We start from the raw sequence: 27,322 nt of genomic DNA on the forward strand, positions 1-27,322 counted from the left end.
GGGAAAATTCAGAAAAAAATCTGGGGAAATTCCAGGAGCGAATCAGGAAAGATTTGGGAAAAACTCAGGGGAAATCGGCAAAAATTCTGGAAAAAATCAGGAAAAATTCAGGGGAAATTGCGGGAAAAATTCGGGAAAAAATCAGGAAAAATTCAGGGGAAAATTTAGGGAAGAGTGAGGGAAAATTTAGAGAAAGTCAGGGAAAAATCAGGAAAAAATCAGGAAAAATTTGAGAAAAAATCAGGAAAAATTTGGGAAAATTCAGGGAAAATTTGGAAAAAATCAGAAAAAATTTGGCAAAAATCAAGGGAAATTCAGGAAAAAATTCAGGAAAAATTTAGGAAAATTGAGGGAAAATTCAGAAAAAAAAATCAGAAAAAAACAGGGGAAAATTCAGGAAAAATTTGGGGGAAATTCAGGGAAATTCAGAAAAAAATTTGGAAAATTCAGGAAAACTTCAGGGAAAATTCAAGGAAAATTCAGGAATTTGGGGATTTTTTGGGGGTAATTCTCAGGAATTTTTGGGATTTTGGGGCTGGGAATTTGGGGATTTTTTTGTGTAATTGCTGAGATTTTTAGGGTAGGAATTTGGGGATTTTTGGCCTGGAATTTTGCGATTTTGGGCTGGGAATTTGGGAATTTCAGGGATTTTTTTGCAATTTTTGGGCTGGGAATTTGAGGATTTTTGGGCTGGGATTTTGGGAGATTTTGGGATTTTTGGGCTGGGATTTTTGGTTTTTTTGGGGGGTAATTCCTGGGATTTTTGGGCAGAAATTTTGGAATTTTTCGTCTGGAATTTTGGGATATTTTGGGATTTTTGGGCTGGGATTTTTGGGGGTTTTTTGGGTCATTTCCGGGATTTTGGGGGTAGGAATTTGGGGGATTTTGGGGATTTTTTGCAATTTTTGGCCTGGGAATTTGGGGATTTTTGGTCGGGAATTCTGGGATATTTTGGGATTTTTGGACCGGGATTTTTGGGGACAATTCCCAGGATTTTTGCTCTGGAATTTTGGGAGATTTTGGGATTTTTGGGCTGGGATTTTTGTTTTTTTTTTTTTTTTTGGGTAATTCCTGGGAATTTGGGCAGAAATTTTGGAATTTTTGTGCTGGGATTTTGGGGTATTTTGGGATTTTTGGGCTGGGATTTTTGGTTGGTTTTTTTTTTTTTGGGTAATTCCTGGGAATTTGGGCAGAAATTTTGGGATTTTTGGGCTGGGATTTTGGGGTATTTTGGGATTTTTGGACCGGGATTTTTGGAGCTAATTGCCAGGATTTTAGGGCTGGGATTTTGGGGGTTTTTGGGGTGAAATTCCGGGTTTTTCACCTTGATCCTGAGGCGGTCGAGCACGTGCTGGACGTCGGCGCAGGCCAGGGTGTCGCGGAAGGCGGCGTCCTTCACCGCGCCCAGCTGAGCGTCCAGGGCCACCAGCTGGGCCTGGAACTCGGGGGACGTCACTGGGGACTCCAGGATCACACTGGGAATGCAAAAATGGGGAAAAAACGGGAAAAAACGGTGAAAACCCCATGGAAATCCATCAAAAAATGGGAAAGTTACAGCAAAATCCGTCCAAAAAATGGGGAAATTGCACGGAAATCCCAAACTGGGACTGGAACTGGGATTGGAACTTGGAGACGTCACTGGGGACTCCAGGATCACACTGGGGATGCAAAAATGGGGAAAAAACGGGAAAAAACGGTGAAAACCCCTTGGAAATCCATGGAAAAATGGGAAAGTTACAGCAAAATCCATCCAAAAATGGGGAAATTGCACGGAAATCCCAAACTGGGACTGGAACTGGGATTGGAACTCGGGGAGGTCACTGGGGACTCCGGGATCACTCTGGGGAGGGGGAAAATGGGGAAAAAATGGGAAAAAATGGTGAAAACCCCATCGAAATCCATCCAAAAATGGGAAAGTTACAGCAAAATTTCATTAAAATTCATGAAAAAATGGGAATATTCCATTAAATCCCATCCAGGGATTGGAACTGGGGGAGGTCACTGGGGACTCCAGGATCACACTGGGAATGCAAAAATGGGGAAAAAACGGGAAAAAACGGTGAAAACCCCATCGAAATCCATGGAAAAATGGGAAAGTTACAGCAAAATCCGTCCAAAAAATGGGGAAATTGCACGGAAATCCCAAACTGGGACTGGAACTGGGATTGGAACTCGGGGAGGTCACTGGGGACTCCGGGATCACTCTGGGGAGGGGGAAAATGGGGAAAAAATGGGAAAAAATGGTGAAAACACCATGGAAATCCATCAAAAAATGGGAAAGTTACAGCAAAATTTCATTAAAATTCATGAAAAAATGGGAATATTCCATTAAATCCCATCCAGGGATTGGAACTGGGGGAGGTCACTGGGGACTCCAGGATCACACTGGGGATGGAAAAATGGGGAAAAAACGGGAAAAATGGTGAAAACCCCTTGGAAATCCATGGAAAAATGGGAAAGTTACAGCAAAATCCGTCCAAAAATGGGGAAATTGCACGGAAATCCCAAACTGGGACTGGAACTGGGATTGGAACTCGGGGAGGTCACTGGGGACTCCGGGATCACTCTGGGGAGGGGGAAAATGGGGAAAAAATGGTGAAAAACGGTGAAAACCCCATGGAAATCCGTCCAAAACCAGGAAAATTCCATCAAAACTTCATTAAAATCCACAGAAAAATGGGAAAATTCCATGGAAATCCCAAACTGGGACTGGAACTGGGATTGGAAGTCGGGGAGGTCACTGGGGACTCCAGGATCACACTGGGGAGGGGGAAAATGGGGAAAAAATGGTGAAAAACGGTGAAAACCCCATGGAAATCCACCAAAAATGGGAAAATTGCATCAAAATTCCATTAAAATCCACGGAAAAATGGGAAAATTGCATGGAAATCCCAAACTGGGATTGGAACTCGGGGAGGTCACTGGGGAGTCCAGGATCACACTGGGAATGCAAAAATGGGGAAAAAATGGGAAAAAACGGTGAAAACCCCATGGAAATCCACCAAAAATGGGAAAATTGCATCAAAATTCCATTAAAATCCACGGAAAAATGGGAAAATTGCATGGAAATCCCAAACTGGGACTGGAACTCGGGGAGGTCACTGGGGAGTCCAGGATCACAGTGGGAATGGGAAAAATGGGGAAAAAACGGGAAAAAACGGTGAAAACCCCATGGAAATCTGTCAAAAAATGGGAAAGTTGCAGCAAAATCCGTCCAAAAATGGGGAAATTGCACGGAAATCCCAAACTGGGACTGGAACTGGGATTGGAACTCGGGGAGGTCACTGGGGACTCCGGGATCATTTTGGGAAGGGGGAAAATGGGGAAAAAATGGGAAAAAACGGTGAAAACCCCATGGAAATCCACCAAAAATGGGAAAATTGCATCAAAATTCCATTAAAATCCACGGAAAAATGGGAAAATTGCATGGAAATCCCAAACTGGGACTGGAACTCGGGGAGGTCACTGGGGACTCCAGGATCACACTGGGAATGCAAAAATGGGGAAAAAACGGGAAAAAACGGTGAAAACCCCATGGAAATCTGTCAAAAAATGGGAAAGTTGCAGCAAAATCCGTCCAAAAATGGGGAAATTGCACGGAAATCCCAAACTGGGACTGGAACTCGGGGAGGTCACTGGGGACTCCAGGATCACACTGGGAATGCAAAAATGGGGAAAAATTGGGAAAAAACGGTGAAAACCCCATCGAAATCCATGGAAAAATGGGAAAGTTGCAGCAAAATCCATCCAAAAATGGGGAAATTGCACGGAAATCCCAAACTGGGACTGGAACTCGGGGAGGTCACTGGGGACTCCATTTCTTCCCCCAAATCCCATTTTTCCCCCCAAAATCTCATTTTTCCGCCCCAAATCCCTTTTTTTTTTGGTCTCTAAAACCCATTCTTGGGTCCCAAAATTCACATTTTTGGCTCCCGAAACCCCATTTTTTGCTCTAAAAATCCCATTTTTTCACCCGGAAACTCCATTTTTTCACCCCCAAACCCCGTTTTTTTTTTCTTTTTCTCCCCAAAAATGGAGATTTTTAGAATTTTTCCCCACCTGATCATGGTGGGGGGCACGACGAGCTCGTCCAGGAGCCCCCTGGGATGCACAAAATCCCCAATTTCTGACCCAAATCCCAATTTGGGGAATTTTCACCCCCAAACCCCATTTTTTATCCTAAAATCCCATTTATTTAGGTTTATGTCTCCAAAACACCTGGGTTTGGTCTCTAAAACCCCATTTTCTGCTCCCAAAATTCACATTTTTGGCTCCCAAAACCGCCATTTTTTGCTCTAAAAATCCCATTTTTTCACCCGGAAACTCCATTTTTTCACCCCCAAACCCCGTTTTTTTTCTGTTTTTTCCCAAAAACATTTTTTTTTTCCCCCACCTGATCATGGTGGGGGGCACGACGAGCTCGTCCAGGAGCCCCCCGAGCCTCTCGCGGACCTGGCGCCGGTTGCGCAGCCTCAGGTTCATGGCCCCGGCCTGGCCCTGCAGCGCCCGGATCTCCCAGCTGAGCGAGCTCAGCGAGCTCTGGAACGAGCCCAGCATCTCCTCCATGCGCTGGGGACACATTTGGGGACATTTCGGAATTTTGGGGGATTTTTTTTGGAATTTTTTGGCGCTTTTTTGGCCATTTTTGGCCGATTTTTGGCCGTTTTACGGCATTCTTTAGTGATTTTTTTGGGTGATTTTTAGGGGATTTTGCGGCGGTTTTGAAGGGTTCTGGTGGCATTTGGGGACCTTTTAGGGACACTTTGGGGACAATTTGGGACAATTTTGGGGCTTTTTGGCAATTTTTGGGGTTTCTTTGGCGATTTTTTAGGAGATTTTTTGAGCCATTTTTGGGGGACTTTGGTCCATTTGGGGCCATTTGGGGACACTCTGGGGACACTTTGGGGACACTCGGGGACATTGAGGGACACTCTGGGGACACTGGGACACTTTGGCTCAATCTGGGGACACTTTGAAGCCATTTTGGGTCAATTTGGGACATTTGGAGTCAATTTGGGTCAATTTGGGGCAGTTTTGGGTCAATTTGGGGCCGTTTTGTTGCTGGGATCTCCCAGCTGAGCGAGCTCAGCGAGCTCTGGAACGAGCCCGGCGTCTCCTCCATGCGCTGGGGACACATTTGGGGACATTTCGGAATTTTTGGGGGATTTTTTTTGGAATTTTTTGGCGCTTTTTTGGCCATTTTTGGCCGATTTTTGGCCGTTTTACGGCATTTTTTAGTGATTTTTTGGGTGATTTTCAGAGGATTTTGTGGCGGTTTTGAAGGGTTCTGGTGGCATTTGGGGACACTTGGGGACCTTTTAGGGACACTTTGGGGACACTTTGGGACAATTTTGGGGCTTTTTGGTGATTTTTGGGGCTTTTTTTGCCGATTTTAGGGCGATTTTTAGGGCGATTTTTGGAGCCATTTTTGGGGGATTTTGGTCCATTTGGGGCCATTTGGGGACACTTTGGGGACACTTTGGGGACATTTTAGACACTGGGGACACTTTGGGTCAATCTGGGGACACTTTGAAGCCATTTTGGGTCAATTTGGGCCATTTGGGGTCGTTTTGGGTCATTTTGGGGCCGTTTTGTGGCTGGGATCTCCCAGCTGAGGGAGCTCAGCGAGCTCTGGAACGAGCCCGGCGTCTCCTCCAGCCCACGGGGACATTTGGGGACACTTGGGGACATTTACGAATTTTTTGGGGCTTTTTTTGGCTATTTTAGGGTGATTTTTGGTGATTTTAGAGCATTCTTTAGTGGTTTTACGCCATTTTTAAAGGGAATTTTAAAGCCTTTTTTTGGGATTTTGCAGCATTATTGGGACGTTCTTCATGAGTTTGGGGACATTTGGGGACAATTTGGGAAAATTTTGGGGTCTTTTTGGCAATTTTTGGGGCTTTTTTGGCGATTTTAGGGTGATTTTTAGGGGATTTTTCACGTGATTTTTGGCCATTTTAGGGCATTTTTTGGGGGTTTTAGGGCATTCTTTTGGGGAACCTTTATCCATTTTTTGGGGGGATTTTGCAGCATTATTGGGATGCTCTTGGTGACTTTGGGGACATTTGGGGACATTTGGGAGTTTAGGGACAATTGGGGACATTTGGGATTTTTTTTTAGCATTTCTTGGGGTTTTTTTGGCGATTTCAGGGCGATTTTTAGGGGATTTTTACGAGCGATTTTTGGGGATTTTTTGGCTTTTTGAGGGGATTCTGGTGCCATTTGGGGACACTTGGGGACACTTTGGGGACACTGGGACACTTTGGGTCAATCTGGGGACATTTAGGACAATTTGGGGCCGTTTTGGGTCATTTTGGGGCCGTTTTGTGGCTGGGATCTCCCAGCTGAGGGAGCTCAGCGAGCTCTGGAACGAGCCCGGCGTCTCCTCCAGCCCACGGGGACATTTGGGGACACTTGGGGACATTTGGGGACATTTTGGGAATTTTTGGGAATTTTTTGGAAATTTTTGGGGGCTTTTTTTGGCCATTTTCGGGGCTTTTTTGGCCGTTTTCCAGCATTTTTTAGTGATTTTTAGGGTGATTTTACGGGGATTTTGTTCCTGTTTCAGAGGGTTCTTGGTGGCTTTGGGGACATTTGAGGACACTTTGGGGACAATCTGGGGACATTTGGGGTTTTTTCCCAAGGTTTTGGGGCTTTTTTTGGCGATTTTGGGGCATTTTTAGGGGATTTCTTTGGGTGATTTTAATGGGATTTGGAGGCATTTTTAGGGGATTTTGCAGCTCTTTCGAAGGGTTTTGGTGGCATTTGGGGACATTTGAGGACACTTGGGGACATTTAGGGACAATTTAGGGACATTTAGGAATTTTTTTCGCATTTTTTGGGGCTTTTTTGGCGATTTCAGGGCGATTTTTAGGGATTTTTCGAGCGATTTTTGGGGATTTTGTGGCTTTTGGAGGGGATTTTGGGGCCATTTGGTGACACTTGGTGACACTTGGGGACACTTTGGGGACAATTTGGGTTTTTTTTTTTGCCATTTCAGGGCATTTTTTGAGGGGTTTCACTGGGGATTTTTTGGGATTTTTTGGGATTTTTGGGGGTTCTGAGGGTTTGGTGCCACCTGAGGACATTTGGTGACACTTGGGGACACTTTGGGGCCATTTCAGAACGCCTGGTGACACCTGGTGACACCTGGGGACACTTTGGGGACACTTTGGGACCATTTGGAGCCATTTTGGTGCCACTTGGAGCCATTTTGGGGCCATTTGGGGACATTTTAGTGACGTTTGGGGTCATTTTAGGGCCATTTGGTGCCACCTGGGGACACTTTGGTGACATTTGGTGGCACTTGGGGACACTTTGGTGGCACTTGGGGACACTTTGGTGGCACTTGGGGCCGTGTCTCACCTCCAGGATGGCGTCGCAGGCGCTGATCTGGTTGTGCAGCTCGGCGATGTTCTCGCTCTCGCGGATGTCTGAGGGGTCAAGGGACACCTTGGGGACACTTTGGGGACACTTTGGGGACACTTTGGGGACACTTGGGACACCTTGGGGACATTGGGGACACTTTGGGGACACTTTGGGGACATTGGGGACACTTTGGGGACACCTTGGGGACACTTTGGGGACATTGGGGACACTTGGGGACACCTTGGGGACACCTTGGGGACACTGTGGGGACACCTTGGGGACACTTTGGGGACACTTTGGGGACACTTTGGGACACTTTGGGGACACTTTGGGGACATTGGGGACACTTGGGGACACCTTGGGGACACTTGGGGACACCTTGGGGACACTTTGGGGACACTTTGGGGACATTGGGGACACTTGGGGACACCTTGGGGACACTTGGGGACACTTTGGGGACATTGGGGACACTTTGGGGACACTTGGGGGACATTGGGGACACTTGGGGACACCTTGGGGACACTTTGGGGACACTTTGGGGACACTTTGGGGACACTTTGGGGACACTTGGGGGACATTGGGGACACTTGGGGACACCTTGGGGGATTTGGGGACACTTTGGGGACATTGGGGACACTTGGGGACACTTTGGGGACATTGGGGACACTTGGGGACATTGGGGACACTTTGGGGACACCTTGGGGACACTTTGGGGACATTGGGGACACTTCGGGGACACTTTGGGGACACTTTGGGGACATTGGGGACACTTGGGGACATTGGGGACACTTTGGGGACACTTTGGGGACATTGGGGACACTTGGGGACACCTTGGGGACACTTGGGGACACTTTGGGGACATTGGGGACACTTTGGGGACACCTTGGGGACACTTTGGGGACACTTTGGGGACATTGGGGACACTTGGGGACACTTTGGGGACACTTTGGGACACTTGGGGACACCTTGGGGACACTTTGGGGACACTTTGGGGACATTGGGGACACTTGGGGACACTTTGGGGACACTTTGGGACACTTGGGGACACCTTGGGGACACCTTGGGGACACCTTGGGGGATTTGGGGACACTTTGGGCGATTTGGGGACACTTTGGGGACAATTTTGGAGAATTTGGCGCCAAATTTTGGGATTTTTTGGGGGGAATTTTGGGGATTTTGATGCCAAATGTTGGGGTTTTTTCATCCCAAATTTTTGGAATTTCGGGGATTTCACCCCTGGGGACACCTTGGGGACACTTTGGGGACACTTTGGGGACACTTTGGGGGATTTGGGGACACTTTGGGGACAATTGAAGACAATTTGGTGCCGAACTCTGGGAATTACAGGCCAGATTTTTGGATTTTGGTGCCAAATTTTAAGGTTTGGGTCGCAAGTTTTTGCAATTTTGGGGATTTCGCCCTTGGGGACACCTTGGGGACACCTTGGGGACATTTTGGGGGATTTGGGGACACTTTGGGCGATTTGGGGACACTTTGGGGACAATTTTGGAGAATTTGGCGCCAAATTTTGGGATTTTTTGGGGGGAATTTTGGGGATTTTGATGCCAAATGTTGGGGTTTTTTCATCCCAAATTTTTGGAATTTCGGGGATTTCACCCCTGGGGACACCTTGGGGACACCTTGGGGACACTTTGGGGACACTTTTGAGGATACAGTCCTGGATGGAAGCTCTCTCCACCTCCTGCAGCTCCAGCTCCACCTGCCGCGAGTACTGGCGCAGGTCCACGCCCTGCAATGGCAATTTGGGGACGCTTGGGGACATTTTGGGGACACTTGGGGACATTTTGGGGACGCTTGGGGACATTTTGGGGACACTTGGGGACATTTTGGGACATTTTGGGGACATCTGGGGACATTTTGGGGATTTTTGGGGGATTTTTGGGGACATTTGGTGCCATTTTGGGGCCGTTTGGTGGCACTTGGGGACATTTTGGGGCCATTTTAGGGACATTTCGGGACATTTTGGGGCCATTTGGTGACACTTGAGGACATTTTGGGGATTTTGGGACACTTGGGGACATTTTGGTGAAATTTGGGGACATTTGGAGCCATTTGGGGACATTTTGGGGACATCTTGGGGACATTTTACTGACATTTGGGGACATCTTGGGGATTTTGGGGGACACTTTGGGGACGTTTTGGGGATTTTTTTGGGGACATTTGGGGCCATTTTGGTGCCATTTTGGGACACTTGGGGACACTTTGGGGACATTTGGGGCATTTTAGTGACATTTGGGGATCTCTTTGGGATTTTGGGGGAGACTTGGGGACATTTTGGGGACACTTGGGGACACCTGGGGACATCTGGGGACATTTTGGGGATTTTTGGGGGGATTTTTGGGGATATTTGGTGCCATTTTGGGGCCATTTTAGTGACATTTCGGGACATTTTGGGGCCATTTGGTGACACTTGAGGACATTTTGGGGATTTTGGGACACTTGGGGACATTTTGGTGAAATTTGGGGACATTTGGAGCCATTTGGGGACATTTTGGGGACATCTTGGGGACATTTTACTGACATTTGGGGACATCTTGGGGATTTTGGGGGACACTTTGGGGACGTTTTGGGGATTTTTTTGGGGACATTTGGGGCCATTTTGGTGCCATTTGGGGACGCTTGGGGACATTTTGGTACATTTTGGGGACATCTGGGGACATTTTGGGGATTTTTGGGGGATTTTTGGGGACATTTGGTGCCATTTTGGGGCCGTTTGGTGGCACTTGGGGACATTTTGGGGCCATTTTAGGGACATTTCGGGACATTTTGGGGCCATTTGGTGACACTTGAGGACATTTTGGGGATTTTGGGACACTTGGGGACATTTTGGTGAAATTTGGGGACATTTGGAGCCATTTGGGGACATTTTGGGGACATCTTGGGGACATTTTACTGACATTTGGGGACATCTTGGGGATTTTGGGGGACACTTTGGGGACGTTTTGGGGATTTTTTTGGGGACATTTGGGGCCATTTTGGTGCCATTTGGGGACGCTTGGGGACATTTTGGTACATTTTGGGGACATCTGGGGACATTTTGGGGATTTTTGGGGGATTTTTGGGGACATTTGGTGCCATTTTGGGGCCGTTTGGTGGCACTTGGGGACATTTTGGGGCCATTTTAGTGACATTTCGGGACATTTTGGGGCCATTTGGTGACACTTGAGGACATTTTGGGGATTTTGGGACACTTGGGGACATTTTGGTGAAATTTGGGGACATTTGGAGCCATTTGGGGACATTTTGGGGACATCTTGGGGACATTTTACTGACATTTGGGGACATCTTGGGGATTTTGGGGGACACTTTGGGGACGTTTTGGGGATTTTTTTGGGGACATTTGGGGCCATTTTGGTGCCATTTGGGGACGCTTGGGGACATTTTGGTACATTTTGGGGACATCTGGGGACATTTTGGGGATTTTTGGGGGATTTTTGGGGACATTTGGTGCCATTTTGGGGCCGTTTGGTGGCACTTGGGGACATTTTGGGGCCATTTTAGGGACATTTCGGGACATTTTGGGGCCATTTGGTGACACTTGAGGACATTTTGGGGATTTTGGGACACTTGGGGACATTTTGGTGAAATTTGGGGACATTTGGAGCCATTTGGGGACATTTTGGGGACGTCTTGGGGACATTTTACTGACATTTGGGGACATCTTGGGGATTTTGGGGGACACTTTGGGGACGTTTTGGGGATTTTTTTGGGGACATTTGGGGCCATTTTGGTGCCATTTTGGGACACTTGGGGACACTTTGGGGACATTTGGGGCATTTTAGTGACATTTGGGGACCTCTTTGGGATTTTGGGGGAGACTTGGGGACATTTTGGGGACACTTGGGGACACCTGGGGACATCTGGGGACATTTTGGGGATTTTTGGGGGGATTTTTGGGGACATTTGGTGCCATTTTGGGGCCATTTTAGTGACATTTCGGGACATTTTGGGGCCATTTGGTGACACTTGAGGACATTTTGGGGATTTTGGGACACTTGGGGACATTTTGGTGACACTTGGGGACATTTGGAGCCATTTGGGGACATTTGGGGACGTTTTGGGGATTTTTTTGGGGATATTTGGGGCCATTTTGGTGCCATTTTGGGACACTTGGGGACACTTTGGGGACATTTGGGGCATTTTAGTGACATTTGGGGACCTCTTTGGGATTTTGGGGGACACTTTGGGGACATTTTGGGGACATTTCGGGACATTTTGGGGCCATTTGGTGACACTTGAGGACATTTTGGGGATTTTGGGACACTTGGGGACATTTTGGTGATTTTGGAGCCATGTGGGGACACTTAGGGACAGCTCGGGGACATTTTGGGAGTTTTGGTGCCCTTTGGTGACACTTGGGGACATTTTGGGGCCATCTGGGGGGCACTTGGGGACATTTTGGGACATCTGGGGACATTTGGGGACATTTAGGACCATTTTAGTGACATTTGGGGACATTTTGGGGGATTTCTAGGGACATTTGGTGCCATTTTGGGGCCGTTTGGTGACACTTGGGGACATTTTGGTGGTTTTGGGGACACTTGGTGACACTTGGGGACATTTTGGTGACACTTGGGGACATTTTGGGAGTTTTGGTGCCATTTGGTGACACTTGAGGACATTTTGGGGACCTTTGGGGACACTTGGGGACACCTTGGGGACATTTTGGGGACATCTTGGGACATTTTAGTGACATTTGGGACCATTTTGGGGCCATTTGGGGGATTTTTAGGGACATTTGGGGACATCTTCGGGATTTTGGGGGACACTTTGGGGACATTTGGCCCCACTTGGGGACACTTGGGCACACTTGGGGACATGTTGGGGACACTTGGGGACATTTTGGGGGATTTTTTGGGGATTGTCGGGGACATTTGGGGCCATTTTAGTGACGTTTGAGGACACCTTGGGGACATTTAGTGGCATTTGGGGACACTTGGGGACACCTTGGGGACACTTGGGGACATTTTAGGGATATTTGGGGCCAGTTTAGTGACATTTGGGGGCATTTTGGTGACACTTGGGGGACATTTGGGGACACTTTGGGGCCATTTGGTGACACTTGGGGACACCTTGGGGACATTTTGGGACATTTGGGGACATTTTGGGGCCATTTTAGTGACATTTGGGGACACTTGGGGACACTTTGGTGACACCTGAGGACACTTGGGGACACCTGGTGCCGTTCTGGTGCCATTTTAGTGACGTTTGGGGACATTTGGGGCCATTTTGAGCCATTTGGTGCCACCTGGGGCCACTTTGGGGACACCTGGGAATATTTGGGGACATTTGGGGACATTTTGAGACTTTCTGGGATTTTTTGGGGACATTTTTGGGGACATTTTTGGGGAGGAGCCACTCACGGTCTGCAGCGCCTCCTGCACCAGGGCGTCCTCCAGGTTCTCCTGGATGTGCACTGGGAGAAATGGGGGAAAAACGGGAAAATTTGAGGAAAAAAATGGGGAAAGTGTGAAAATTTGGGAAAAATGCAAAAAAAAAGGAAAAAAAAAGCAAAAAAAAATGGGGAAAAAGGGGCGGGAATTGGGGAATATTCCCCCCCACCCCGGCACTGCCCAAATGGTTCAGTCCATCCAGGCCACGCCCCTTCCCTCAGACCACGCCCCCTCCATTGGCGGCAATACGGCCCCAGGGTGATAGGCATGCCCAAATAAGGTCATGGCCACGCCCCCAGAAGGGCGCATGCATACAAATAAAGTAAAAGCCACGCCCCTTTTGAGGCCTCTGGGCCACGCCTCACTGCTTGGACCACGCCCACTTCTACCTGCAGGCCCCACCCCCTCCGTGCCAGCCGCCTGTCTGGCCCCGCCCCCTCATTCAGCGTTAATTACCCGTTCATTTTAATGGCCCCGCCCCCTTTTTAATGGCCCCGCCCCTCTCTCACCATCCACCTCCTCCAGCTCCGCCCCCTCCAGGTCCAGCTCCGCCTCCAGCTCCGCCTCCAGCGGCGCCTCCATCGCCGCCACCTGCGGCACAACCGCCTCAGTGACCGCCGCGATCCCAAACCCCTCCCGAATCCCCACAAAAACCCCACAAAAAACCCCAAAAAAACCCCAAAAAACCCCAAAAACCGCCCCTGGACCCCTCAAACCTCTCCCGCCGCCGGCGCTACCTCCGCCTGCGCCGCCATCTTGCTGACGCACGGCCGTGCGCGTGACGTCACGTCCGCCTTCTTCTTCCGCCGGCAGAGCCCCGCGCAGGCCGCAGCCATGGTGAGGCTCCGGGCGGGATCCGCCGTCATCGGCGCGAGGGGAGGGCGGAGAGCGGCGGGAGGGGCGCGGGGCGATGGCGGCGGCACCGAGGGAGGCGGCGGGGCGGGGAGGGGGCGGCGGAGAGCGGCGATGGCGGCGGGAGGGGCGCGAATGTCCGATCCCCCCTCCCTCAGGTGTCATGGCGGCCTTCGCTCCCCGCACGGCGGGCTCGGCCCGGAGCGGCCACAAAATGTCCCCAAAGTGTCGCTAAAATGCCCCAAAGAGCCGCTCGCAAAATTGTCACAAACCGCCCTAAAACTGTCCCGAATCCCTTAAAATTGTCCCCAATCCCCTCAAACTGTCCCCAGAGTGTCCCCAGTTCCCTCCAGGTGTCCCCAGCTCTCTGAAATCGTCCCAAACCCTCCTAAAGTTTTTCTTAACCCTCACAAAAACCATCGCGGGGCTGTCCCCGCGCCGATGTCCCCAATGTCCCTGATGGTCCCCAATGTCCCCTCGGTCTGTTCAGTGCTCCGTGTCCCTGATGTCCCCAATGTCCCCTCAATGTCTCCAATGTCCCCAATGTTTCCTCAATGTCCCCAGTGTCCCCACTGATGTCCCCTCTGTCCCCTCAGACCCTGCTGTCCCCAATGTCCCCAGTGATGTCCCCAATGTCCCTGCTGATGTCCCTGCACTGTCCCCAGTGTCCCCTCTGAATGTCCCCATGCTGTCCCTGGTCATCCCTCTGAATGTCCCCAGATGTCCCCAGTGTCTCCAGATGTCCCCGTTGTCCCCAGTGATGTCCCCAATGTCCCCTCACTGTCCCCACAGTCGCTGGTGATCCCCAATTTCCCCAGTGTCCCCTCAAGGTCCCCTCAGTGTCCCCAATGTCCCCTCACTGTCCCCGGTGGTCCCTGAGAAGTTCCCATTGTCCCCGATGTCCCCAGTGTCCCCTCAATGTCCTCATTGTCCCCAGTGTCCCCTCACTGTCCCCTCAATCTCTGGTGATCCCCAATGTCCCCACTGATGTCCCCAATGTCCCCACAGTCCCTGGTGATCCCCAATGTCCCCACTGATGTCCCCGCTGTCCCCTCACTGTCCCCAGTGTCCCCTCAGTCCCTGGTGATCCCAGCAGTCCCCAGTGTCCCCTCAATGTCCCCATTGGTGTCCCCTCACTGTTCCCGCAGTCCCTGGTGATCCCTGAGAAGTCCCCAATGTCCCCTCAATCCCTGCTGTCCCCAATGTCCCCATTGGTGTCCCCAGTGTCCCCATTGCTGTCACCAGTGTCCCCATTGCTGTCCCCAATGTCCCCATTGGTGTCCCCTCAGTCGCTGGTGCTCCCCGAGCAGTTCCAGCACATTCTGCGCGTGCTCAACACCAACAGTGACACTGTCCCCAATGTCCCCTCACTGTCCCCTCACTGTCCCCATTGCTGTCCCCTCACTGTCCCCATTGCTGTCCCCAGTGTCCCCTCACTGTCCCCACTGTCCCCTCGGTCCCTGGCCGACCCCAGCTGTCCCCAATGTCCTCTTGCTGTCCCCACAGCCCCTGGTGATCCCCAATTTCCCCAGTGTCCCCTCAGTGTCCCCTCACTGTCCCCGTGCTGTCCCCCAGTCTCTGGTGATCCCCAAGACGTCCCCAGTGTCCCCTCACTGTCCCCGTGCTGTCCCCACAGCCCCTGCTGTCCCCAATGTCCCCTGTGTCCCCTCAGTCCCTGGTAATCCCTGAAAGGTTCCCAGTGTCCCCATTGCTGTCCCCAGTGTCCCCTCACTGTCCCCATTGCTGTCCCCTCGCTGTCCCCTCAGTCGCTGGTGATCCCCGAGCAGTTCCAGCACATTCTGTGCATGCTCAACACCAACAGTGACACTGTCCCCTCACTGTCCCCATTGCTGTCCCCAATGTCCCCTCACTGTCCCCACTGTCCCCTCAGTCCCTGCTGTCCCCAATGTCCCCAATGTCCCCTCAGTCCCTGGTAGTCCCTGAAATGTTCCCAGTGTCCCCATTGCTGTCCCCTCACTGTCCCCATTGATGTCCCCAATGTCCCCTCGGTGTCCCCTCAGTCGCTGGTGCTCCCCGAGCAGTTCCAGCACATTCTATGTGTGCTCAACACCAACAGTGGCACCGTCCCCGATGTCCCCTCACTGTCCCCTCAGTCACTGGTGATCCCTGACAAGTTCCCCGTGTCCCCTCAATGTCTCCAATGTCCCCTCATTGTCCCCATTGGTGTCCCCAATTTCTCCTCAATGTCCCCTCCCTGTCCCCTGTGTCCCCTCACTGTTCCTAGTGTCCCCAGTGTCCCCTCACTGTCCCCAATGTCTCTTCAGTCCCTGTTGATCCCCAGGAAGTTCCCAATGTCCCCTCGCTGTCCCCATTGCTGTCCCCTCACTGTCCCCTCACTGTCCCCATTGGTGTCCCCTCAGTCGCTGGTGATCCCCGAGCAGTTCCAGCACATTCTGCGCGTGCTCAACACCAACAGTGACACCGTCCCCAATGTCCCCATTGGTGTCCCCAGTGTCCCCATTGCTGTCACCAGTGTCCCCATTGCTGTCCCCTCACTGTCCCCATTGGTGTCCCCTCAGTCGCTGGTGATCCCCGAGAAGTTCCAGCACATTCTGCGCGTGCTCAACACCAACATCGACGGGCGCCGCAAGATCGCCTTCGCCATCACCGCCATCAAGGTGGGGACATTGTGGGGACACTGCAGGGGTGGGGACATTGTGGGGACACTGCCGGGGACATTGGGGACACTGCTGGGGGGGTGGGGACACTGCCAGGCATCGCCTTCGCCATCACCGCCATCAGGGTGGGGACATGGGGACACTGCAGGGGTGGGGACATTGTGGGGACACTGCCGGGGACATTGGGGACACTGCCAGGGGGGTGGGGACACTGCCAGGCATCGCCTTCGCCATCACCGCCATCAAGGTGGGGACATTGTGGGGACATTGGGGACACTGCAGGGGGGTGGGGACACTGTGGGGGCACTGCCAGGGACATTGGGGACATCACAGAGGGGTGGGGACACTGCAGGGACACTGGGGACACTGCCAGGGATCACCTTCGCCATCACCGCCATCACGGTGGGGACATGGGGACATTGGGGACACTGCCAGGGGTGGGGACACTGCAGGGACATTGGGGACACTGCAGGGGGGTGGGGACACTGCCAGGCATCGCCTTCGCCATCACCGCCGTCAAGGTGACACTGCTGGGGACACTGCCAGGGGGGTGGGGACACTGTGGGGACACTGCCGGGGACATTGGGGACACTGCCAGGGGGGTGGGGACACTGCGGGGACACTGTCAGGGGAGTGGGGACACTGCCAGCAGGGTGGGGACACTGCAGGGACACTGCAGGGATCGCCTTCGCCATCACCGCCATCAAGGTGGGGACATGGGGACACTGCGGGGACACTGGGGATACTGCCAGCGGGGTGGGGACACTGTGGGGACACTGCAGGGACAGTGCCAGGCATCACCTTCACCATCACCGCCATCGAGGTGGGGACATTGGGGACAACACAGGGGAGTGGGCACATTGTGGGGACATGGGGACACTGCAGGGACATTGTCAGGGATGGCCTTCACCATCACCGCCATCAAGGTGGGGACACTGCCAGGGGGGTGGGGACACTGCAGGGACACTGCCGGGGAAGTGGGGACACTGCAGGGACACTGCCAGGGAAGTGGGGACACTTTTGGGGACACCACAGGGATCACCATCACCACCATCAAGATGGGGACACTGATGGGGACATTGGGGACACTGTGAGGACACTGCCAGGGGGGTGGGGACACTGCCAGGGGACACTGGGGACACTGCCAGGGGTGGGGACACTTTTGGGGACAACACAGGGACAGCCTGAGGAGGGCTGGGGACAATTTGGGGACACTGCCAAGGGGGCTGGGGACACACTGGGGACACTGCCAGGGCTGGGGACACATTGGGGACACTGCCAAGGGGGCTGGGGACACACTGGGGACGCTGCCAGGGGGGCTGGGGACACACTGGGGACGCTGCCAGGGGGGCTGGGGGCAATTTGGGGACACTGCCAGGGGGGCTGGGGACACACTGGGTACACTGCCAGGGGTGGGGACACTTTTGGGGACACCACAGGGACAGCCTGAGGAGGGCTGGGGACAATTTGGGGACACTGCCAGGGGGGCTGGGGACACACTGGGGACACTGCCAAGGGGGCTGGGGACAATTTGGGGACACTGCCAAGGGGGCTGGGGACACACTTGGGACACTGCCAGGGGGGCTGGGGACACACTGGGGACACTGCCAAGGGGGCTGGGGACAATTTGGGGACACACTGGGGACACTGCCAGGGGGGCTGGGGACACCTGCAGGGGATTGGGGCACTTTGGGGACTTTGAGCGGTTTTGGGGACACCTGGAGGGCTCTGGGGACGCTTTGAGGGGTTTGGGGACACGGTGGTGGCCTGGCAGAGCTGCCACCCCGTTGTCACCGCGTTGTGACCCCTTTGTCACCCGTTTGTCACCGTTTGTCACCTGTTTGTCCCCTGCGCAGGGCGTGGGGCGGCGCTACGCGCACGTGGTGCTGCGCAAGGCCGACATCGACCTGACCAAACGCGCCGGGGAGCTCACCGAGGACGAGGTGGCACCTTGGGACACCTTGGGGACACCCTGGGGACACCTTGGGGACACCTTGGGGACAGTTCATGGGGCTTTGGCGTGGTCTGAGGGGGTTTTGGGGCAGTTTGGGGACAATTCCGGGGGATTTGGGGTGGGTTTGGGGCCAACATTGACCTGAGCAAACGCACCAGGAGCTCACCGAGGACGAGGTGGCACCTGGGGACACCTTGGGGACAATTCCAGGGGGGTTGGGGACAATTTCAGGGGGGTTGGGGACAATCCATGGGGGTCTGGGGTGGGTTTGGGGACAATTCCGGGGGTTTTGGGGTGGATTTGGGGCCGACATCGACCTGACCGAACGCACTGGGGAGCTCACCGAGGACGAGGTGGCACCTGGGGACACCCTGGGGACACCTTGGGGACATCCTGGGGACACCCTGGGGACATCCTGGGGACAGTTCATGGGGCTTTGGAGTGGTCTGAGGGGGTTTTGGGGCAGTCTGGGGACAATTCCGGGGGTTTGGGGTGGATTTAGAGCGGACACCGACCTGACCGAACGCGCTGGGAGCTCACCGAGGATGAGGTGGCACCTGGGGACACCCTGGGGACACCCTGGGGACACCTTGGGGACAATTCCAGGGGGGTTGGGGACAATTCTGGGGGTTTGGGGACAATTCTGGGGGTTTGGGGACAATTCTGGGGGTTTGGGGACAATTCTGGGGGTTTTGGGGTGGATTTGGGGACAAATCCAAGGGACTTGGGGCCAACACCGACCTGACCAAATGGGCTGGGAGCTCACCGAGGACGAGGTGGCACCTGGGGACACCTTGGGGACACCCTGGGGACACCTTGGGGACACCTTGGGGACACCCTGGGGACACCTTGGGGACAATTCGTGGGGGGTTGGGGACAATCCATGGGGGTTTGGAGTGGGTTTGGGGAGATTCCAGGGGGTTTGGGGTGGATTTGGGGCCGACACCGACCTGACCAAACGCACCAGGAGCTCACCGAGGACGAGGTGGCACCTGGGGACACCTTGGGGACACCCTGGGGACACCTTGGGGACAATTCTAGGAGTTTTGGGGTGGTCTGAGGGGGTTTTGGGGCAGTTTGGGGACAATTCCGGGGGGTTTGGGGTGGATTTGGGGCTGACATCGACCTGACCGAACGCACCAGGAGCTCACCGAGGATGAGGTGGCACCTGGGGACACCCTGGGGACACCCTGGGGACACCTTGGGGACAATTCCAGGGGGGTTGGGGACAATTCTGGGGGTTTGGGGACAATTCTGGGGGTTTGGGGACAATTCTGGGGGTTTGGGGACAATTCTGGGGGTTTTGGGGTGGATTTGGGGACAAATCCAAGGGACTTGGGGCCAACACCGACCTGACCAAATGGGCTGGGAGCTCACCGAGGACGAGGTGGCACCTGGGGACACCTTGGGGACACCCTGGGGACACCTTGGGGACACCTTGGGGACACCCTGGGGACAATTCCAGGGGGGTTGGGGACAATTCTGGGCGTTTGGGGTGGATTTGGGGAGAATTCCAGGGGGTTTGGGGCCGACACCGACCTGACCAAACGTGCCAGGAGCTCACCGAGGACAAGGTGGCACCTGGGGACACCTTGGGGACACCTTGGGGACAATTCCAGAACAATTTTAGGGTGGTTGGAGGAGATTTTAGTGACATTTCAGCCGTTTTTGGTCCAATTTCGCTGCAGTTTTTGGGGGTTTTCCCCCCAGTTTTGGGGCTCCCCGTCCCCCCGGGGTTGGGGACACTTGGGGACATTTGGGGACGCTTTGGGGACATTTTGGGCTGATTTTTGGGACATTTTTAGTGACATTTCAGCCGTTTTTTGCCCAATTTCGCTGCAGTTTTTGGGGTTTTCACCCCAGTTTTTGGGCTCCCTGTCCCCCCTGGGTTGGGGACACTTGGGGACATTTTTGGTGGCCATGGAGACATTTTTGGGGACATTTTTGGGGACACTTTGTGCCATTTAAGGTTGGGTTTGGGGGATTTTGGGAACATTTTTTGTGCTATTTCAGCTGGTTTTTGCCCAATTCTGGTGCATTTTTTTGGGGTTTTCACCCCAATTTTGGGGTTCCCCATCCCCCCAGGGTTGGGGACACTTGGGGACATTTGGGGACATTTTTGGGGACACTTTTAGGGCATTTTGGGTCGGCTTTTGACAATTTTTGGGACATTTTTCGTGCTATTTCAGCCATTTTTGGCCCAATTTCGCTGCAGTTTTTGGGGTTTTCACCCCAATTTTGGGACTCCCTGTTCCCCGGGGTTGGAGACACTTGGGGACATTTTGGGGACACTTTGGGGACATTTTTGGGGACACTTTGTGCCATTTAAGGTTGGGTTTGGGGGATTTTGGAAACATTTTTTGTGCTATTTCAGCCACTTTTTGCCCAATCTCGGTGCAGTTTTTTGGGGTTTTGCCCCCAATTTTGGGGCTCCCCGTCCCCCTGGGGTTGGGGACACTTGGGGACATTTTTGTAGCCGGGTGTCACACACGTGTCCCCTGTCCCAGGTGGAGCGGGTGAGCTTGGGGACACTTGGGGACATTTTTGGGGACATTTGGGGACATTTTTGGGGACACTTTTAGGCCATTTTGGGTCGGCTTTTGACCATTTTTGGGACATTTTTCGCGCTATTTCAGCCATTTTTGGTCCAATTTCGCTGCAGTTTTTTTGGGTTTTCTGCCCCAGTTTTGGGGCTCCCCGTCCCCCCGGGGTTGGGGACACTTGGGGACATTTGGGGACACTTTGGGGACATTTATGGTTGATATTTAGTGACATTTTTCGTGCTATTTCAGCCATTTTTTACCCAATTTTGGTCCAGTTTTGGGGCTCCCCGTGCCCCCGGGGTTGGGGACATTGGGGACATTTGTGGTGGCCTTGGGGACATTTTTGGGCCATTTTAGGGTGGTTTTATGGATTATTGGGGATTTTTAGTGACGTTTTTCGTGCTATTTCAGCCATTTTTGGTCCAATTTCGGTGCAGTTTTTTGGGGTTTTCCCCCAATTTTGGTTTTTCTGTCCCCCCGGGGTTGGGGACATTTGGGGACATTTTTGGGGACACTTAGGCCATTTTGGGTCGGCTTTTGATGTTTTTTGGGACATTTTTCGTGCTATTTCAGCCATTTTTGGTCCAATTTCGGTGCAGTTTTTTGGGTTTTCACCCCAATTTTGGGACTCCCTGTTCCCCGGGGTTGGAGACACTTGGGGACATTTTGGGGACACTTTGGGGACATTTTTGGGGACACTTTGTGCCATTTAAGGTTGGGTTTGGGGGATTTTGGGAACATTTTTTGTGCTATTTCAGCCACTTTTTGCCCAATCTCGGTGCAGTTTTTTGGGGTTTTGCCCCCAATTTTGGGGCTCCCCGTCCCCCTGGGGTTGGGGACACTTGGGGACATTTTTGTAGCCGGGTGTCACACACGTGTCCCCTGTCCCAGGTGGAGCGGGTGAGCTTGGGGACATTTTTGGGGACATTTGGGGACATTTTTGGGGACACTTTTAGGGCATTTTGGGTCGGCTTTTGACCATTTTTGGGACATTTTTCGTGCTATTTCAGCCATTTTTGGTCCAATTTCGGTGCAGTTTTTTTGGGTTTTCACCCCAATTTTGGGGCTCCCCGTCCCCCCGGGGTTGGGGACACTTGGGGACATTTTGGGGACACTTTGGGGACATTTGGGGACACTTTTAGGCCATTTATGGTTGATAGTTAGGGACATTTTTCGTGCTATTTCAGCCATTTTTGGTCCAATTTCGGTGCAGTTTTTTGGGATTTTCACCCCAATTTTGGGGCTCCCCGTCCCCCCGGGCTTGGTGACATTTTTGGTGACATTTGGGGACATTTTTGTGGCAGGTGGAGCGGGTGATCACCATCATGCAGAACCCGCGGCAGTACAAGATCCCCGACTGGTTCCTCAACAGGCAGAAGGACGTCAAGGACGGCAAATACTCCCAGGTGGGTCCCCAATGTCCCCAAATGTCCCCAGGTGCCACCCCAGGTGTCCCCTCACCTGCCACAGGTGCCCCCAGCTGCCCACAGCTCCTTTTTTCCCAAACTTTCACCGATTTTCCCCAATTTTTCCCTGATTTTCCCCTATATTTTCACAATTTTTCCCAATTTTCCTTGATTTTTTCCCATTTTTTCCCTGATTTTCCCAAATTTTTCCGTGTTTTTCCCCTATTTTTTCCCATTTTTCTGCCATTTTCCCTGATTTTTCCCATTTTTCCCTGCTTTTCCCCAATTTTCCCCTGCTTTTCCCCAATTTTCCCCTGATTTTCCCAATTTTTCCCCTGATTTTCCCAATTTTTCCCCCTGTTTATTCCCCAATTTTTCCCAGTTTTCCCGAATTTTCCCCTCCATTTTCCCCAACTTTTCCCCAATTTTCCCCTGATTTTCCCCTATTTTTTCCCAATTTTCCCCTGATTTTCCCCAATTTTCCCCTGATTTTCCCCTATTTTTTCCCAATTTCCCCTGATTTTCCCCAATATCCCCCCCTGTTTATCCCCCAATTTTTCCCTCCATTTTCCCCAATTTTTTTCCCAGTTTTTCCCCATTTTCCCCCAAATTTCCCCGATTTTCCCCAATTTTCCCCATTTCCTCTCAATTTTTCCCATTGTCCCCCCAATTTTTCCCTACTTTCCCCAAAATTCCCCCATTTTTCCCCATTTTCCCCTCATTTTCCCCAATTTTTCCCTGATTTTCCCCCAATTTTTCCCTGATTTTTCCCCAATTTTCCCCTGATTTTCCCCAGTTTTTCCCTGACTTTTCCCCATTTCCCCCAATTTTCCCCTCATTTCCCCCAATTTTTCCCTGATTTCTCCCAGTTTTTTCTGATTTTTCCGATTTTTGTGTGGTTTTTCCCAATTTTTCCCTGATTTTTCCCAATTTTCCCCAAAATTCTCCAATTTTTCCCCATTTTCCCAAACTTTCACTGATTTTCTCCAATTTTTCCCTGATTTCTCCCAATCTTTTTCTGATTTTTCCCATTTTCTACGTGTTTTTTCCCAATTTTTCCCTGTTTTTTCCAAATTTTCCCCAAAATTCCCCAAGTTTTCCCCATGTTCCCAAACTTTCACTGATTTTCCCCGTTTTTCCCTGATTTTTCCCATTTTTTCTCTGATTTTTCCCATTTTTTGCGTAATTTTTCCCAATTTTCCCCAAAATTTCCCAATTTTTCCCTGATTTTCCCCAATTTTTCCCTGATTTTTCCAAATCTTTTCTCTGATTTTTCCCATTTTTTGCGTAATTTTTCCCTGATTTTCCCGATTTTCCCCAAAATTCCCCAATTTCTCCCCATTTTCCCAATCTTTCACTGATTTTCCCCGTTTTTCCGTGATTTTTCCCTTTTTCTCTGAATTTTCCTATTTTTTGCATAATTTTTCCCTGATTTTTCCCAATTTTCCCCAAAATTCCTCCATTTTTCCCCATTTTCCCCTTATTTTCCCCTATTTTTCTCTGTTTTTTCCCTGACTTTTCCTATTTTCCACTGATTTTCCCCAATTTTTCCCTGACTTTTCCCTATTTCCCCCAATTTTCCTCCCTGATTTTCCCCGATTTTTCCCTGATTTTTCCCAATTTTCCCCCCTGATTTTTCCCATTTCCCCCCATTTTTCCCCCCTATTTTCCCATTTTTCAAATTTTTCTCAATTTCCCCCCTAATTCCCCCATTTCTTCCAGATTTTTCCCAATTTCCCCCTTTTCCTCCCCTTTTTTCCCAATTCTCCCCCATTCCACCCGTTCTCCCCAATTTCCCCCCATTTTCCCCAATATTTTCTATTTTCCCACATCCCCCTGCCTTTTACTCTTCCTTCCCCCATTTTCCCAATTTTCCTCAATTTCCCCCATTTTTCCCCATTTTCCCTAAATTTTCCCCATAATTCCCTGTTTTCCCCAAATTTTTCCCCATTTTCCCCAAAATTCCCCAATTTTTCTAATTTTTCCCCTTTTTCTGCAATTTTCCCCAAAATTCCCCAATTTTCCCCCATTTTCCCCATTTTTCTCCAAAATTCCCCAATTTTTCCCCAAAATCCCCCAAATTTTTCCCTCCATTTTCCCCATTTCCCACAAATTTTTCCCGATTTTTCTCCATTTTTCCCAATTTTTTCCCAAAATTCCCCATTTACCCCCAATTTTCCCCCATTTTCCCAATTTTTCCCCAATTTTTTCCCCATTCACCCCAAATTTTTTCCCATTTTCCCCAATTTTTCCCCAAAATTCCCCAATTCTTCCCCAAAATCCCCCAAATTTTTCCCTCCATTTTTCCCCATTTTTTCCCAAATTTCCCCATTTACCCCAAAATTTTCCCAAAATTCCCCATTTACCCCCAATTTTCCCCACTTTTTCCCCAAAAATTCCCCAAATTTTCCCCAAGATCCCCCAAATTTTACCCTCCATTTTTTCCCCCATTTTCCCCAATTTTTCCCCAATTTCCCCCATTTTTCCCCCAAATTCCCCAATTTTTTCCCATCTTCCCATTTTTTTCACCAAAATTCCCCAATTTCCCCCTATTTTCTCCCCTTTTTTCTCAATTTCTCCCTATTTTCGCCTGATTTTCCCCAATTTTTCCCCAAAATTCCCCAATGTATCTCCAAAATTCCCCAATTTTCCCCCATTTTCCCCAATTTTCCCCAATTTTTTCCCCATTTACCCCAAATTTTTCCCCATTTTCCCCAATTTTTTCTCAATTTTTCCCCATTTTTCCCAATTTTTCCCAAAATTCCCTATTTACCCCAAATTTTTCCCCATTTTCCCCGAAATTCCCCAATTTTTTTCTAATTTTCCCCCTTTTTCTGCAATTTTCCCCAAAATTCCCCAATTTTCCCCCATTTTCCACATTATTCCCCAATTCTTCCCCAAAATCCTCCAAATTTTCCCCCAATTTTTTCATCATTTTTCCCCAAAATTCTGCATTTACCCCAAATTTTCCCCAATTTTTCCCCAAAATCCCCCAAATTTTTCCCTCCATTTTTCCCCCCATTTACCCCAAATTTTTCACCAATTTTCCCCAATTTTTCCCGCAATTTTTCCCCATTTTCACCAATTTTTCCCCATTTCCCCCAAATTTTTCCCTCCATTTTTCCCCAAATTTTTCCCAAAATTCCCCATTTTCCCCAATTTTCCCCACTTTTCCCCCGTTGCCAGGTGCTGGCCAACGGTTTGGACAACAAGCTGCGCGAGGACCTGGAGCGCCTGAAGAAAATCCGCGCCCACCGCGGCCTGCGCCACTTCTGGGGGTAAAAACGGCGACTTTGGGCAAAAACCCCAAACCCCTGCATTTAGAATTGCCCAAATCCCGCAGAATTTTGGGGCCGAACCCGAATTTTTGTGCTTTTCTCTCCCTGCAGGCTCCGCGTGAGGGGGCAGCACACCAAGACCACCGGGAGGCGCGGCCGCACCGTCGGCGTCTCCAAGAAAAAATGAGGGGAAAAAAGGGAAATTGGGGCAGTTCTGGAATAAAAATGATGAGTTTTCCAGTCAGTGAGTGGAGTTTTTGGTTTTGGGGAAAATGGGGGGGAAAATGAGAAAAAAATTGGGGGAAAATAGGGAAAAGAAAAGAGGAAAAATTATGGGGAAAATGGGGGAAAAAGAGGGGAAAAGTGGGAGAAAAAGAGGAAAAAATGGGGGAAAAAGGGAAATTGGGGCACTTCAGGGAATAAAAATGATGAGTTTTCCAGTCAATGAGTGGATTTTTTGTTTTTGGGAAAATGGGGGGGAAAAAAGAGGGGAAAATGGGAAAAAATTGGGGGAAAATAGGGAAAAGAAAAGAGGAAAAATTATGGAGAAAAATGAGGGGAAAAGTGGGAGAAAAAGAGGAAAAAATGAGGGGAAAAAGGGAAATTGGGGCAGTTCTGGAATAAAAATGATGAGTCTTGGAGTCAATGAGTGGAATTTTTTGGGGGGAAAATAAGGGGGAAAATGGGAAAAAAAGGGGGGAAATAGAGAAAAAATTGGGGGAAAATAGGGGAAAGAAGAGGGGAAAATTCTGGGGGAAAATGAGGGAAAAGTGGGAGAAAAAGAGGAAAAAATGGGGGGAAAATGAGGGGGAAAAAGGGAAATTTGGGCAGTTCGGGGAATAAAAATGATGAGTTTTCCAGTCAATGAGTGGAGTTTTTTGGTTGGGGGGAAAATGGGAAAAAAAAAGGGGGAAAACAGAGAAAAAATTGGGGAAAAATAGAGGAAAGAAGAGGGAAAAATTCTGGGGGAAAAGAGAGGAAATGAGGGGAAAAGTGGGAGAAAAAGAGGAAAAAATGGGGGAGAAAATGAGGGGAAAAAGGGAAATTTGGGCAGTTCCGGGAATAAAAATGATGAGTTTTCCAGTCAATGAGTGGAGTTTTTTGTTTTGGGGAAAATGGGGGGGAAAATGGGGGAAAAATGGGAAAAAAAGGGGGGAAAATAGGGGAAAGAAAAGAGGAAAAAATATTGGGGAAAAGTGGGAGAAAAAGAGGAAAAAATGGGGGAGAAAATGAGGGGAAAAAGGGAAATTGGGGCAGTTCCGGGAATAAAAATGATGAGTTTTCCAGTCAATGAGTGGAGTTTTTTGTTTTGGGGAAAATGGGGGGGAAATAGGAAAAAAAAAAGGGGGAAAATAGAGAAAAAATTGGGGGAAAATAGAGGAAAGAAGAGGGAAAAAATATGGGGAAAATTGGGAGAAAAAGAGCAAAAAAATGGGGGGGAAAAGGGAAATTGGGGCAGTTCCGGGAATAAAAATGATGAGTTTTCCAGTCAATGAGTGGAATTTTTTGGTTTTGGGGAAAATGGGGGGGAAAATGAGAAAAAAATTGGGGGAAAATAGGGAAAAGAAAAGAGGAAAAAATTATGGGGGGAAATGGGGCAAAATGAGGGGAAAAGTGGGAGAAAAAGAGGAAAAAATGGGGGAGAAAATGAGGGGAAAAAGGGAAATTGGGGCAGTTCTGGAATAAAAATGATGAGTTTTCCAGTCAATGAGTGGAATTTTTTTTTGGGGGGAAAATGGAGGGAAAAACTGGGGAAAATAGAGAAAAAATGGGGGGGAAATAGGGAAAAGAGGAAAAAATTATGGGGAAAATGGGGCAAAATGAGGGGAAAAGTGGGAGAAAAAGAGGAAAAAATGGGGGGAAAAATG

At 50.4% G+C, this 27,322-nt stretch overlaps 2 protein-coding genes across 3 annotated transcripts in view; one reads left to right on the forward strand and one right to left on the reverse strand.

The window, feature by feature from the left end:
- Positions 1 to 13,513, reverse strand: part of VPS52 (VPS52 subunit of GARP complex) — a 55,048-nt gene extending 41,535 nt beyond the window's left edge. Inside the window, exons 1-7 of the mRNA XM_059491100.1 lie at positions 13,499 to 13,513; positions 13,292 to 13,373; positions 12,753 to 12,805; positions 9,043 to 9,118; positions 7,366 to 7,433; positions 4,394 to 4,569; positions 1,325 to 1,475 (exon numbers count right to left, since the gene is read on the reverse strand). Of these exons, the coding sequence (XP_059347083.1) occupies positions 1,325 to 1,475; positions 4,394 to 4,569; positions 7,366 to 7,433; positions 9,043 to 9,118; positions 12,753 to 12,805; positions 13,292 to 13,364 (597 nt within the window). The 5' untranslated portion in view covers positions 13,365 to 13,373; positions 13,499 to 13,513. The remainder of the gene's footprint in view (positions 1 to 1,324; positions 1,476 to 4,393; positions 4,570 to 7,365; positions 7,434 to 9,042; positions 9,119 to 12,752; positions 12,806 to 13,291; positions 13,374 to 13,498) is intronic.
- On the forward strand, positions 13,343 to 26,919 carry RPS18 (ribosomal protein S18). 2 transcript variants are annotated; one of them, XM_059491102.1, is made up of 7 exons: positions 13,343 to 13,619; positions 16,175 to 16,273; positions 18,130 to 18,216; positions 22,075 to 22,176; positions 25,363 to 25,454; positions 25,566 to 25,641; positions 26,890 to 26,919. In XM_059491102.1, the coding sequence occupies exons 1-6, from the start codon at positions 13,617 to 13,619 to the stop codon at positions 25,639 to 25,641; spliced, it is 459 nt and encodes a 152-aa protein (XP_059347085.1). In that variant the 5' UTR covers positions 13,343 to 13,616; the 3' UTR covers positions 26,890 to 26,919. The 2 variants fall into 2 exon arrangements, with proteins under 2 accessions (XP_059347085.1, XP_059347084.1); XM_059491101.1 differs by lacking the exon at positions 26,890 to 26,919 and having other exon boundaries at positions 25,566 to 25,698.
- The last annotated feature ends 403 nt before the right edge of the window (positions 26,920 to 27,322 follow it).

The sequence above is a fragment of the Ammospiza nelsoni genome, chromosome 31 (genome assembly GCF_027579445.1).
Source record: "Ammospiza nelsoni isolate bAmmNel1 chromosome 31, bAmmNel1.pri, whole genome shotgun sequence".
NCBI classification, from domain to species: domain Eukaryota; kingdom Metazoa; phylum Chordata; class Aves; order Passeriformes; family Passerellidae; genus Ammospiza; species Ammospiza nelsoni.

Excerpts from the sequence above, each read along its gene's own strand:
- RPS18 (XM_059491102.1), top strand. Across the intron at positions 16,274-18,129 it reads TCGCCATCACCGCCATCAAG|GGCGTGGGGCGGCGCTACGC; the intron begins GTGGGGACATTG and ends TCCCCTGCGCAG. Across the intron at positions 25,455-25,565 it reads GGCCTGCGCCACTTCTGGGG|GCTCCGCGTGAGGGGGCAGC; the intron begins GTAAAAACGGCG and ends CTCTCCCTGCAG.